This window comes from Myotis nattereri, assembly GCF_964212035.1.
Source record: "Myotis nattereri genome assembly, chromosome: 8".
NCBI lineage: Eukaryota > Metazoa > Chordata > Mammalia > Chiroptera > Vespertilionidae > Myotis > Myotis nattereri.
The window spans coordinates 26,068,784-26,083,250 of NC_138083.1; the positions used below are offsets into that span (position 1 = coordinate 26,068,784).

General features: G+C 41.4%; 1 protein-coding gene across 1 annotated transcript in view; it reads right to left on the reverse strand.

Moving 5' to 3' along the window:
* Window positions 1-14,467, reverse strand: part of PLCB4 (phospholipase C beta 4) — a 381,356-nt gene that overhangs the window by 22,933 nt on the left and 343,956 nt on the right. Inside the window, exons 26-32 of the mRNA XM_081097388.1 lie at window positions 14,270-14,372; window positions 12,158-12,322; window positions 9,101-9,305; window positions 6,412-6,500; window positions 3,782-3,932; window positions 1,845-1,894; window positions 1,645-1,710 (exon numbers count right to left, since the gene is read on the reverse strand). Of these exons, the coding sequence (XP_080953514.1) occupies window positions 1,645-1,710; window positions 1,845-1,894; window positions 3,782-3,932; window positions 6,412-6,500; window positions 9,101-9,305; window positions 12,158-12,322; window positions 14,270-14,372 (829 nt within the window). The remainder of the gene's footprint in view (window positions 1-1,644; window positions 1,711-1,844; window positions 1,895-3,781; window positions 3,933-6,411; window positions 6,501-9,100; window positions 9,306-12,157; window positions 12,323-14,269; window positions 14,373-14,467) is intronic.

Consider the following 14,467-nt stretch of genomic DNA (forward strand, 5'->3'; position numbering starts at 1 on the left):
CCCTAACTCTGGGACATTAGTTCAATTCCTTAATCGCTCTAATCCTTCATTTCCTCACTTGGAAAATGGGGACTTAAATAGAAATTTACCTTATAGGGTAGAGAGTAATAAGTAGATAATACATGTAAAGTGCTGAGCATAGCATCTGGAATTCTAGCTGCCATTATTGGTGTTATGGTTACTATTAGTCACAGTATATTTTCTGGTCATGCCTCAAAGAAATAATCAATGAGGATGAGGCCAAACACTTTGTTTTCAAATAGCCCAAAAGCCATTGAAATGCCTGACTCAACGACAGAGATCCAATTTAAATGGAGAGAAAAATCCGCTGAATGATGCCTTGCCATATGGGTACTAACTGCATTCCTAATAATTAAGGCCATTCAGGTTGCATTCTCTCTTATTTCCTTTTCTGCTTGATTTCCATATTTCAGGTTGTTGTCAATGACCAACAAAGCTAAAAACACCACTTTAAATAGCTTTGTCTCCAATAGTCCCAAACTCAATAAAAATCTGTAGCAAGTGGGGATGCAGGGCTTTAGTTTAAAAGATCTCAGAGGTCCTTTTAAGAAATTAAGTTTCTCTTGCTCTCACTGCCTTTATTGGAAGAGGCGGACATTATCCTCCCAGCGACAACAGTTGTGATGGGCCCTACTAGGAAAGGGGGTATTCCGCTTTCTACCTTTCTCTGTGGGCAGAGGCTGGAGAGCAGGAAGGTGCTATGGAGTTTTTCAACTCAGGCGAGAATTACTCAAGCCACCTCTTGCTGCTCTCTTCAACTTGCAACTCGCTCTTATAATGTCTATCACTGTCAAAAGACTTCTTTGCATGGATAGAAAGGAAAAAGAACTATATTTCAGAAGTAGGCCACCTTACAGAGTTTACATAATAGGGGGAACGTGAGAAGAGCTCCCTCTCTAGGGCTCTTGGTGAGAAGTTGAGGGCCTGCCAGCATCTCCCTCCATGCTCTGTTTCTGCAAACTATTTGCCAACAACCCAGGAATTTTGGTACCTAGAGTTAAGATTGTGAGCTGGTCTTCAATAGTTAGGTTATGGCCCACTAGTTTAGACAAAGCAATTTTATGAAACAATTTTTAAATGGGTGAAGCTCTGCGATGTCTTTCAAATAACTGTTAAAAAGATAGGTTCCAGCCGAAACCGGTTTGGCTCAGTGGATAGAGCATCGGCCTGCGGACTGAAGGGTCCCATGTTCGATTCCGGTCGAGGGCATGTACCTGAGTTGCGGGCACATCCCCGGTGGGGGATGTGCAGGAGGCGGCTGATCGATGTTTCTCTCTCATCGATGTTTCTGACTCTCTATCTCTCTCCTTTCCTCTCTGTAAAAAGTCAATAAAAATATATTAAAAAAAAAAATAAAAAAAAAAAATAAAAAGATAGGTTCCAAATCAGTGACAACAGATCCCAAAGGGACTCTATGTTTTAATTTCATTTCTGACCAGTTAAAATGCACATATGCTGTCCAGTTGGCTGGTAGTAGTTTCTAAGCAGTGTTCTTGGCTGTGAAGAATTCATTGTTCCATAACACAAAAAAGTGGCTTTAGGGTTTCATCAGAGAGCTAACAGGAAAAACCCAAACAGGCAAACAAAACTACCCCAAAATATGTATGTACACACAAACTGTACCTTTGCATGCTTCTTCTTTAAAGAATTTAGCTCCTTCTGCTGTTTCTTTAAATGCTTCAAGTAAGCCTGTGACAGAAATAAAGAGGGTCCAAAGTAGGTTTCTGTAGCCATAATGATTACATTGGTGAGAAACGAAGATATACTGGTTTCACCAATATGCATAATATGAGAGTCCTTGGAAAATGACCAAGCAATTTTACCTTCATCTGCTTTAAATCTTCTATCCTCACTTGAGGGATAAGTTCAATACCTTAAAAAGAAAAGATTAGACACTGTGTATATTAAAAGTTAGAGAGAATAACTGACGATAGAAAGTTCAGTTTTAAAATCTCATCTAAAAGTTTTGAAACAGCTTTACATGTAATGTTATGAATATAAACATTTGAATTTCTTATTACAAAGCAATTAACTAGACACAACTGAAATGCTTATTGTCTTAGGTCGGGTTTCCTAAGAGCAGAGCCTAGGACTGGGATTTGAGTGAGCATGATTTATTGTGGAAAGGCTCTTGGGAGAAAGCCCTAGAGAGAAGCAGGACAGGGCAGAGGAAGAAGCCAAGGGGCGTTTCCAGCCTGATCCTACAGGTAGCTGCTGAGCATAAATGGCCCTCCAGCCTTTTTCTACCTTCAGGTAAGGAAACTGGGCTCTTGCAACTCCATTTTCATCAGCAGAGGCCTTCAGAGCGCTTACAAAACCTTCCAGGTATTTCCAGGCAAAACTCCCACGGTAAGCACAACTCTCCAGGGAGAAACATGCAGCTGTGATCTGCTATCAGCCAATACCCCCAGTGGGGGTAGGGGGTGGGGAGGGGGAAGAGGAGGTGTCAACCCCATGCAGGAAATCTGACCAGGCCCAATGGCATCTATTACAGTTACGTCTATCTTTGCATTTCAAGGCATACCATCTCAGTCAATTACTTCTCAACTCTATCCTACCTTCATCATCATCAAAGAATAAAATATTTTTTCAGCTTCTTTTTTGTTTTTTACCACATTTAATTTTAGTATGTAAGCAAAATGCTATTGAGCACAGCAAAGCCTTTAAAATCCAGGAAATAATGAAATCAAACCATTGTATACCAGGATGCTGTCTGGAGGACCTGGAATAATATACTAAGTCATTTTACTCTCTGAGTGATGCTAGGCCAGGGTCGCCACAGCAACCAAAGTTGTAGAAGAATCCCCCAACATGTTCCATCCGGCTTCTAATTTTCATCGGAGGCAAACAAAACGAATGTGCACCCTGTAGCATAATTGATTTAAAATCCCAAAGACTCGGTGTGAGATGTTCAAGAAAGATAGGCATCACGTTCTAGCCCAGGGGTGGGCAAACTTTTTGGCTCGAGGGCCACAATGGGTTCTTAAACTGGACTGGAGTGCCGGAACAAAAGCATGGATGGAGTGTTTGTGTGAACTAATATAAATTCAAAGTAAACATCATTACATAAAAGGGTACGGTCTTTTTTTTCAATAGTTTTATTCATTTCAAACGGGCTGGATCCGGCCCGAGGGCCATAGTTTGCCTACGGCTGTTCTAGGCTCTTGTTTTTAGTTTTATTCATTTTAATCAGATGTGCACATCCAGTGTGAGGGTGGTAAGACTGAAAAGGAGAATCATGGCTGAGATAAATCAGTCTGTGATCTGTAACATTTTATGATACGGGTGTCAAGGGAATATGAGGTTGCTCTCCTATCTCTTAAGTCTGAGGTCTCAAGCTAATTCTCTGCTTTATTGTGGATAGTAAGAGGCAGCATAGGGCATAGGAGTGAATCTTAGAAGTTAAATGTCTATTGTGGGGTATCCAGAAGAGAGGGGGGGAAGCGTTCATGAAATTTCCATGTAAAAGTGCTTCCCTAAAAGGACAGTGAATTAAACATCTTCTATTACTATGGGAATTGTGCTCAGTGTAACTAAGGTGCAGGGGATCTAGCAGATGAAACATAAATGTTGACTCTCTATTAAATAATCAGGGAAATTAAGCAGTTTGCCCAATCCACAAGAAAACATTCTGCTCTTCAGTTTTATGGGACAATGAAAATTGACAAAATTAACAATTCTAAATACCCTCATAAAATACATTTTAAAAGGAGTCTAAAAGTTCCAGAATAGATAAGGAGCCCAAACAACATTCCTTTACCTTTCTTGGCTTCCATGCCAGACCCCAGGGCAGCCGTGGTGGTTGGTCTGAGCTCCGAGCTGCTCTGCGGGGTCACATTTGTTTTGGCAGTGTTGGCCTTTCCTTTCTTGTCGTTCTTAGATGTGTCGCTGGGCACATCAGCTATGTCACTCTGGAACAGAAGTGTTTATATTATCCCAAGTGAATGCCAACTCAAGTTCAACTGCCTTGCACATTCTCTATTTTACCGAGTCCAGTCTGTACCACTTAACTTCTCCCCTGCAACTGTCTCATAGTTGGGTCTTTTCCTGGCAGGAGTAAACATTCCTCAGGCTTGAGGCAAAGGAAGAAGCCAAGGTAAGAAGATCCAATTCCTTTATAAGCAGAGTATACCTTCTCTTTTGCTAGCTCTGGAGAGATTGTCGCTTACACTCTAAACTGAGTGTGCCTTAAAATCAAAGAAACAAACAACACATCTGTGCACTGACATGGGAGAAGGTTGGATATAAGACTGTAAAAAAATAACAAAATAATCCATGCCACTTTCATTAATTTACTGAGTTGGGTTGGTTGGTATTTCAATGTATCACAAAAATTACAAAAGCATCGTGTGTGTGTGTGTGTGTGTGTGTGTGTGTGTGTGTGTGTGTGTTTATTGATTTCAGAGAGGAAGGGAGAGGAATAGAGAGATAGAAACATCAACGATGAGAGAAAATAACTGATCCACTGCCTCCTACTGAGGATAGAACTGCAACCAGGGTATGTGTCCTGACTGGGAATTGAACTGTGACTTCCTGGTTCATGGGTCAATCTATAATCACTGAGCCACATCAGCAGGGCAAAGCATTCTATATTTTAAACAATGGATTTTTATCTTCAATTTTGTTTCTAGTGGGGAAAGGGTCCCCAGATGTGAGTTAAGCCATGTTGAAGAAGTGGGATTTTGAGATGGTGGCCACATTTTATGAAATACAAGTGGCCCGGAGCACAAAATTTATGCACGGGGGAGGGGGTGTTCCTCAGCCTGGCCTGCACCCTCTTCAATCTCGGACCCCTCAAAGAATGTCCTACTGCTGGTTTACAGGGATTGGGCCTAAACCGGCAGTCGGACATCCCTCTCGCAATCTGGGACTGCTGGCTCCTAACTGCTCACCTGCCTGCCTGCCTGCCTGATTGCCCCTAACCACTCTGCCTGCTGGCCTGCTCACCACCAACTGCCCCCTGCCGCTGGCCTGCTTGCCCCCAATGACCTCCGCCAGCCTGATCACCCGCAACTGCCCCCCTGCTGGCCTGCTCACTCCAAAATGCCCTTCCACTGTCCTGATCACCTCTAACTGACCCCCACTGATGGCCTGCTTGCCCCCAACTGGCCCCCCTGCTGGTCTGTTTACCCCCAACGGCCCTGCCCCACACCAGCCTGATCACCTACAACTGCCCTCCCCTCTTGGCCTCTAATCGCCTCTACCTAGGCCCTGCCACTATGGCTTTGTCCAGAAGAACATCCAGGAGGTCTCCTGGAAGGTCTCCCAGTCTAATTAGCATATTACCCTCTTATTAGTATAGATAGAGGCCTGGTGCACGGGTGGGGGCTGGCTGGTTTGCCCTGAAGGGTGTCCTGGATCAGGGCGGGGGTTCCCTTGGGCTGTGGGGAGGACTGGGCAAGGGGCCTGTGGTGGTTTGCAGGCTGGCCACGCCCCCATGGGGTGAGGGGGTGTGGCCAGCTTGGGTGAGGGGTTGAGGGCTGTGTTCAGGCTGGCCACACCACCTTCAGGATGGGGGGTCCGGGTGGGGTGCCTGGCCAGCCTGGGTGAGGGGCTGAGGGCCGTGTTCAGGCTGGCCAAGCCCCCCAGTGGGGACTCTCACCCCATGAGGGTGTAGCCAGCCTGGGTGAGGGGCTGATGGCTGTTTGCATGCTGGCCACACCCCTTTCAGGGTGGGGGTCCCCACTGGGGTGCCTGGCCAGCCTGGGTGAGGGGCTGATGGCTGCTTGCAGGCTAGCCAAGACCCCCAGCAAGGACCTTCACCCCATGGGTGCGTGGCCAGCCTGGGTGAGGGGCTGAGGGCTTTTTGCAGGCTGGCCACACCCACTTCAGGGTGGGGGTCCCTGCTGGGGTGCCTGACCAGCCTGGGTGAGTGGCTGATGGCCGTTTGCCGGCTGGCCACAGCTCTGGGCAACCCAGGCTCCCAGACCCTCCTTGAGCGGAGGCCACAGCGGCTGGAAGCAGGTATCTGGGATTTATTTATGTTCTATAATTAAAACTTTATAGCTTTGAGCGGAGCCAACAGCCGGCCAGGGCAGGCAGGAAGCTTGGCTTCCTCCATTGCCAGGGGCAACCCAAGCTTCCCATTTGCTCCAGCTCCATGACTGCTGCCTTTTTGGTTGGGTTTATTTGCATACTCGCTCTTGATTGGCTGGTGGGCATGGCTTGTGGGTGTAGCGGAGGTACGGTAAATTTGCATGTTTCTCTTTTATTAGATAAGATGCTACTCTCTCACTGACCTTTGAAACATTTTGGTGAATTGATAAATTCCATTTCAAAAACCTTCTTTGAACTTGTTATAGTAATTTATCACTTTGTCTTGCTCTTTTAATCACTGTTGGTCAACTAAACTTCCCCACTTGCTGTCTTTAATTGACTATTGCTACTTACGGTTTCAATGCCCATAGCTCTCATTTGGTCTGCTCTTTTTTCCGTAATTGAAAGAAACTTCTTTGGATCTGATAAAGCATCCACAATATCTGGGGAATAAATAGAACACTGAGCTGTTAATTCTGTTTTACTAAAAAATCCAAGAAAATGCAGCTAATACACTATTCAGAATCCTGGACTCACATTGTGCCCTCTAAGTTCCTTCTCCTACAACATAAAACAAGTTCATTAAGCAGAGCTAGTTGCTGAAAGCAAGAAATAAGTAAAGCCAGATGATTTTCCCTTTGGTTCTCCCCAAATACAGCAGGAAGTACATTGCCTAAGGTTCCTGACTATTTACTTGTGTGACCTTGAGCAAGTCTTAATGTCCCCAGATTTAGTTTCTTAATCTGTAAATTAAAACTGATACTACCCACCTTGCAGGATATGGTGAGAATTCAGTGATGATGAATATTAAAAGTACTTGAAGCATAGTAGATGCCACTGGCACGAAGCTGATTTTTAGATAGAGAACACTGATGCATATTTAAAGCCAATTTTGTCCCATGGTAGATAAACTGAAATATTTCTCCAGTGTTGTTTCAAAAATACAGTAAAATTCCATCTTTTATATAACATCATTTGAAGAGTTCCAAGTACTTTAAATAGAATTTCATATAATTTTGCATAATTTGCTAATACCATAGAAGGAATGATTATTCTTGTTACCTTAAAACAGTACATAACTTACAAATTTTAAAAATTATGTTTATCAATTTCCCCCTAGCAGAATCACTTTCCTAATTACATTCATAAGATGAATTTTCTCAATTAAAATTTTTCTTTTCCCTTTTATAACAGAAAATGTTATTTTAATAATATAATAAAAATAATATACTTTAACTATTCAAATATATAATATGAATAGTAAAAATCTCCTCTCCTGCCAATTCTATACTCAGTGGGTAACTACCATTACCCATTTCTTGTATTCTTATTTTCCGAACTCCATATGGATTTATAGTTTTCTCCACCTATTTTTTTTTATTTTTAAACTTCACATATCTTAGAAACACTTGCATATCAGCAATACATAAATGCTACATTGTTGCTATTTTTTAAAATATGCTTTTATTGATTTTTTAATAAGTCAATGAGAGAGAGAGAGAGAGAGAGAGAGAGAGAGAGAGAGAGAGAGAGATCACTAACCCACAATCTGGGCATGTGCCCGGACCAGGAATTGAACCAGCGACCTTTCAGTGCATGGGTGATGCTCACACCGGGCAAGATAAACTACATTATTTTTTAAGGGCTGCTTACATAGTCCATTTTCCGAGTAGCTATAATACCTTTCTAATCCACTTACCTGGCCCACAACACCCTCTCCCAGCTTCTTTCATGTCTCTCACATCTTCTACTATATGCTGTCGCTTCTAATAGGCTTCTTTTAATTTTTTTTTTTTTAAATAAAACACAGGGGAAGGAGGAAGGAAGAAGTCTTTACTCTGGATTTGGGGACTGAAAAATCCTCGTGGCTTTTTGAACCAGCAATCAGGTTTTAAAAGCTGAGGACTACTTGCAGAAAATCTTTCCCCCAGAGCAGCATGCATTACTACAATCAAACAACAAAATAACCCCCAGTTCCCCAAGTCAAACTCTGATGTGTTCCAGTATAGAAATCACAGCTGTACTTAGAGCCACACGTACAAGCATGCACACATTTTTGAGCCTGGCTCTGGCAATAGCATAATGATGGGCATCCTGCAAGAATGCTATGAGGCAGGTAGTATTAGTATGTTTGCATTAGAGGTGGGGAAATGAGAGGTTTGAGAGGTTCTGTCACTGTCCCAAAGTCACCTGGCCAGTAGTGGAGTCAGTGTTTGAACTGTGGGTTAATTTGATGCAATTGCTCTGCTGTACTGTGTCCATTTCGCTGAACAGACTCTGAGAATACTGAAAATCTTTGTTCTTGGCTTAGTTGGAGTTTATAAAATGTTAATGTATTTATGTTTAAACAAAATCCTGTGACTTGGTCCAGCTTTAGATTCCTCCCATTGGTCACCTCAGGAAAACCAAAGGTGGTCTTCTGTGGAATGAGGACTAAGATCTTTTTTGGGGAAATTGAACTCTCTTGTGGATTTGGAAGAAACTCCAGGCATGCTGAGAGTTGAGTTCGATTTAAATCTTTTAGTGATACCAGTCAATATCAATGTTTCAATATTATGTTTCCCTCCCCTTTGAATGATGGTGTAAAAAATATCTTTCACAAACATATTTGACAAACTGATAAACAACATAAAATTATGTTTAAAAATAAGAAAGAACCTTAAAAAGAATCTAACCTTGCCCTTTCACTTTTAGTATGAACCCTGAGGCTACCAGGGTTGGCAGCACTGGAGGAACAGGTTTTCTTAAGCCAGTGGTAAAATATTTTATAATCTTGTAATTTGGGGCCACATATATATGTATACTAAAGACCTGATGCACGAAATTCGTGCAAGAGTAGGCCTTCCTTCCCCTGGCTGCTGGCACCGGCTTCCCTCTGGCACCTGGGACCCGGGCTTCCCTTGCAGGCCTGGCTTCCTCGGGTCTAATTAGAATATTACACTTTTATTATTATAGATATAGATGTAGATATATACATATATGGATAAAATATATAGATATATAAATATAGATACCATATTCTGAACCCAAATGTTTAATTTACCTCCAAATCCATCAGGCACATATGTTTTAAGCACAATATTGCAGAAAATTGTTGGCAGTGATAATGGTTTATTTCCCTCATTTCGAAGGGATATGTGTCGATAGCCGGCTTGGAGGCCATCCAGTGGGAGAATCCTCTGGCCGATGAGCCTGTTGTTGTCATCGTACACTGCTATCCTCAAGACTGCCAGGTCAGGGAGGATTACCTGCAAATGAAGAATGGTACTTTTCACTGAGTTTAGGAAAGCAGCTCCCAAGAACCACGATTCTAGGAATGAGGATCACATCCACACTGCTCTTCAAGGCCCCTTTATGGTTGAAAATGGACCCATGATCAATCTGCATTCCTAGAGTGTGCTGTATAAGCCACAGTGCCCAAGCCATTGAGAAAGGCAATGGGGCAGGTTTCCTGGAAATCACCTCAATGAAAATTTTGGATGGAATGGATGTGAAAGATCACTAGCCCAATCCCTGTCATCTTTCCCAATCCCCAACCATTGAAATGGATGAGCAAAAGGCGGCCCTGATAAATAAGTGACTTTCCTTCATCTCAGAGGTAGTCAGCGATAACTGGGCCTGGCAATCGGGACTCTTGACGTCTAATCTGGTGGTCTGTCTGCTACCTGGGCTGCTTCTGGCATCTAATTCTGCCTGTTCTTAAGAATGTAGAGGGGGAGCGGGAGGGGGTGGGTGGCAAAAAAAAAAAAAAGAATGTAGAAAGTGCCTCTGAAGAAAAGCTTTATGTATAAAATATAATTTATATATAAATTTGAAGTCTCCCTTTTTTCTTGCATTCCTCAATTTTTAACACATTTTGGGATATTAAGTAGAGTAAGATGGGACAGCTAGAAACATTAACATAGAACCAAGACATCTACTCTTGCCATTCCCAAACTGAATAAATGGACATAAAACCTGAGCTCAGAGAACAGTAACCCTATTCAGATACAAAATAGCAACATTACAAAAGAAAACCCAATGTTTTTTAAAAAATATATATATATATATATATATATATATATATATATTTATTGATTTCAGAGAAGAAGGAAGAGGGAGAATGAGATGGAATCATTAATGATCAGCAGCTTCTTGCATGCCCCCTACTGGGGTTCAAGCCTGCAACCTGGGCATTGAATCGTGACCTCCTGGTTCATAGGCTGATGCCCAACCACTGAGCCACAACTGTCAGGCTGTTTTTTATCAGGAGTGCCTTTTAATTACTAGTAGCTAAGAGCAATCCAGGATATCTGGACTGATTTGAGTACAATGTCTAAAGTTAGATGATATATTGATTGCCTATTTCTGCCTAGGGGTGATCATTTTATTACAACTTTAATAAGATGAAAAGGCAAAAAGCTAAAATTCAGCCAACTTCAGTCACTCTATTGTTCCTCATGTGATGAATGGAGGTTTATTACCTGTGAGATTACTGCAAAGAATAAAAACAATAACACAGAAAAGGAAACAAAGTGTTTAATATCAATAATAGATAATTTAACTTCAGTATCCAGAATTGGCATTTGTTTCTGGGGCCAGTAATCTATGTATATAAAAGCCTAAGTGACAGGCCAACAGGCTGGTAGCTATGGCATGCACTGACCACCAGGGGGCAGATGCTCAATGCAGGAGCAGAAGCCACAGGCATGGAAACATGGAATAGAGTGATGACTCTCAGAAGGAAGGTGGGGAAGGTGAGAAGAGATTAACCAAAGATCTTGTATGCATACTAGAGGCCTGGTGCATGGATTCGTGCATGGTGGGGTCCCTCGGCCTGGTCTGTGCCCTCTTGCAATTCAGGACCCTTCGGGGGATGTCGGAGAGCTGGTTTTGGCCTGATCCCCACAGGCCAGGCCGAGGGACCCCACTGGTGCACAAATCCGTGCACCAGGCCCCTAGTATCACATATAAAAACCAAGTTTAGTATCTCCTTACTTATGAAAACAAAAAGCCTCTGCAGTGAAAGTTCTGAATTTTTAGAACTATGTATCAGGATTACTCATTATGACAAAGAACACTGGCCCAAAGGACAACAGACCCGGCTATAACAAATTGAAAAAAAACAGGGAAGAGAGAAAGATCACAGGTGTGTATGCAATTTATCCCTCACTCACAGCAGTAGAGCAAGTGATAGTGCGGGGTTTGCATGATAATGGTATTCACATCACAGGGAGAACCTAAATCCCCAAATAACCTGTTTCATTGTCCCTACATCAATCTCCCCTAAACAGCTTTCTGTAAATGAGATGGTCCATTCTGAGGTGAATAATCCCTATGCAATTAAGACAAGAAACCGATTATCTGTGCTGCATGACACACAAATGGAGCAGAAACACCTGGAAAAGCTGTGCCTAGAGAAGAAGCAAGAAACCATTTTGGTCAGGATAACAGAAAAAGTGAGAGAAACAGACATTCTTAAAGACGACACAGCTAATGAATGAATTTTTCAATATGTTTTCATTTGACAAAAGAGAAACAAAGTGAAAAACAATTACAAGGTTAAAAACTTAATCATAAGAGAATAGCTACGGTTGTTCTTAGGATCAAATTATAGTATTTAAAAAACACCCAAAGTACACAAAGTAGCACATGAAGCACAGACCTGCAGGTAGCAACAGGTATCACATTCTCTGGAGACACAGAACAATACCAACTGCCCCATTTGAAGACATTTATTTGCCTTAATTATAGTGAAACACTACTTGCCCTCCTGGCTAAAGGAACAGTGTAAGTTACCAGCTGCTGCTAGGGCAGGGAAGAACTCTCCCATGTACAATGGTGTCCACAAGCAAGGATGCATTCTCAGCAGATTGCACACCTGCGGCCCAGGCATTGCCACATAGGAGATGGGCTCCTCCAAGAAGCAGAGAAGAGCCAAAAGAAGGATGGGGACAAACAGAAACAATAATCATGACAGCTACAGCACTAACCCATGAGGAGAAGGAAAAAAAAAAGACATTTTGGGTTGAATAATTGTTCTTCTATCATGCAGTGTCTATGCATGAAAACATGGCTCCTAAGGGAGCATAGTGAGTCTGGCACATTGAAAACGCCCTACCTTCCGAAATACGAATGATTCTTCATTGTAAACTGGATTGAGTCCGTTGTTCATCACCATGCGAGTTCGGAATTCCTTACGTATAGTGTCAGTGGGCAACCCATACATATCCACTTCTACATATGTGCCAATTTTCTTATCTGATAAGAACTGACCTGATATGACCTATAGAAATAGGACAAGAGAGAGGAGTAAAGTCTGTGTAATCATCAGAAGCAAAGAATAATCAAGAAGTAATAATCTCTCTGTTCAACTTTAGAAATTTCAATTATTTATGGAAAGAAGGGCTTCACTCCTTATTAAACAAAAACACTATTAAGCAACTACTCTATGCAAAAAACTATTCTAGGCAGAGGTACTACCCTGGAGAACTGCCTAGAAAAAGAACAAGGGAAATATATATACAAATCACATAATACAAAGAAATAGTGTCCAAGTATCTTCATCTCATCTGAGTGCCCACACCTATGAAAGGAAGTGATGGGTTTAAATGCCCTAAGATCACTTCATAGCTCCAAAATGCTGCCTTACCGTACTTTTACTGAATTCTTTTAAAAGTCTTGAAAAGACACACACAGGAAGAAAAGGAATGCCTGTATTCTTTATTGATATTGACACCAGTCAGCTATGTGTTATATATTTGTAAAGACCAGCATTAAATTCTGTTTATTATTATAAAGCTATGGAAAGATGATTTTCCATTTACTTTCTAAATGACTATAGCCATTTATCAGTTTTTCTCATATTACCCATTATGTAATAATTTTGAAACCGTTTTTTGAGGTATAACTGACATACAATCAACTACATATTTAAAGTGCACCATGACATCAGTTTTGACATGTGAGCACACCTGGGAAACTATTACCACAATTAAGACAACAAACATTTCCATCACCCCCCAAGCTTCCTTTGTGCCCCTTAGCAACCCCTCCCTCCAGCTCTGTCCCCTGGAAACTACTAATTTACTATTTGGTCATTATACCTTAGTTTGTATTTTCTAGAAATTTGTAGAAATGGAATAAAACAGTGGGTATTATATCCACTAATAAACTTTATTTTTTAGAGCAATTTTATGTTCAATTTAGCAAAAAGTAAAGAGAGTTTACTTTTTGAGCAGAAAGTAAAGAGAGTTTGCATATAGCTCCCATCCTGACACACGCAACCTTCTGCGTTCTGGGTATTTCTCATCAGAGTGGTACATTTGTTGCATCAATAAACACTGACACACCATTATCACCTGAAGTTCATAGTTTACATTACATTTTCACTCTCGATGTTGTATATTCTATGGATTTGATCAAATGTAACCTGATGTGTTCCGCTATTGCAGTGCCAATAGAACAGCTTCACTGCCCTAAAATCCTCTGTGTCTGCCTATTCCTCCCCCGCCCTCCCCGCCCCTCAACACATGGCAACCACCGTTTTGCTTTTTTTCAGGACATCATATAGTTGAAATAGACAGTATGCAGCCTTTTCAGATTGGCTTCTTCCATTAGTAATGTGTGTTTGTTTCCTTCATGTGTTTTCATGACTCAATAGCTCATTTCCTTTTAGCACTGATTAATATTTCATTGTCTGGACCACAGATTTGTTTTGTGTGTTTTTTGTTTTTTTCCATTCACATACTGAAGGATATCTTGGCTGCTTCCAAATTTTGGCAATTATGAATAAAACTTCTACAAACATCCCTGTGTAGCTTTTTCTTTTTTAACATATTTTTCAATTCATTGAGTAACTACCAAGGAGCATGATTGCTGGATCGCATGATAAAAGCATGTTTAGTTGTGTAAGCAATCACCAAACTGCCTTCCAAAGTTGTGGATTCCATTTTGCATTCCCACAAACAATGAATTCGAGTTTCTGTTGCTCCATATCCTCTATTAGGTACTTTTTTATCTCTTGAATTTCACTAAACATAGTTAGTACTTTTATTAGCTGGAAAAAAAAATGTATCTCTTAAGAAAAAAAGGGGGAATTTCAAGTCAAATTTGAGAGCAACACATGGATCTTAACCCTTGAAATTAAACATTTCAAATGTGACTTCTTGAGGCTTTTCCAGGACCATCTACCTACACATTTATACTGTGCTGTCAAGAGCAGGCACCTTACCTGCACTGAGCAAGTGGCTGCTATCACCCCATCAACAGGAGTTTCAGAGAAAGGATCAAATGTTCGATCGGGCCGTCTCATGAAATCTGGTTTGAGAAGGTAACTGATGGGACAAAAGCACAGAAGGAATGTATTTTATCAGTTGCATTTACAAACTCTAAAACACTAACTCCTCAGCACACTCAATCCTTCTTTTCC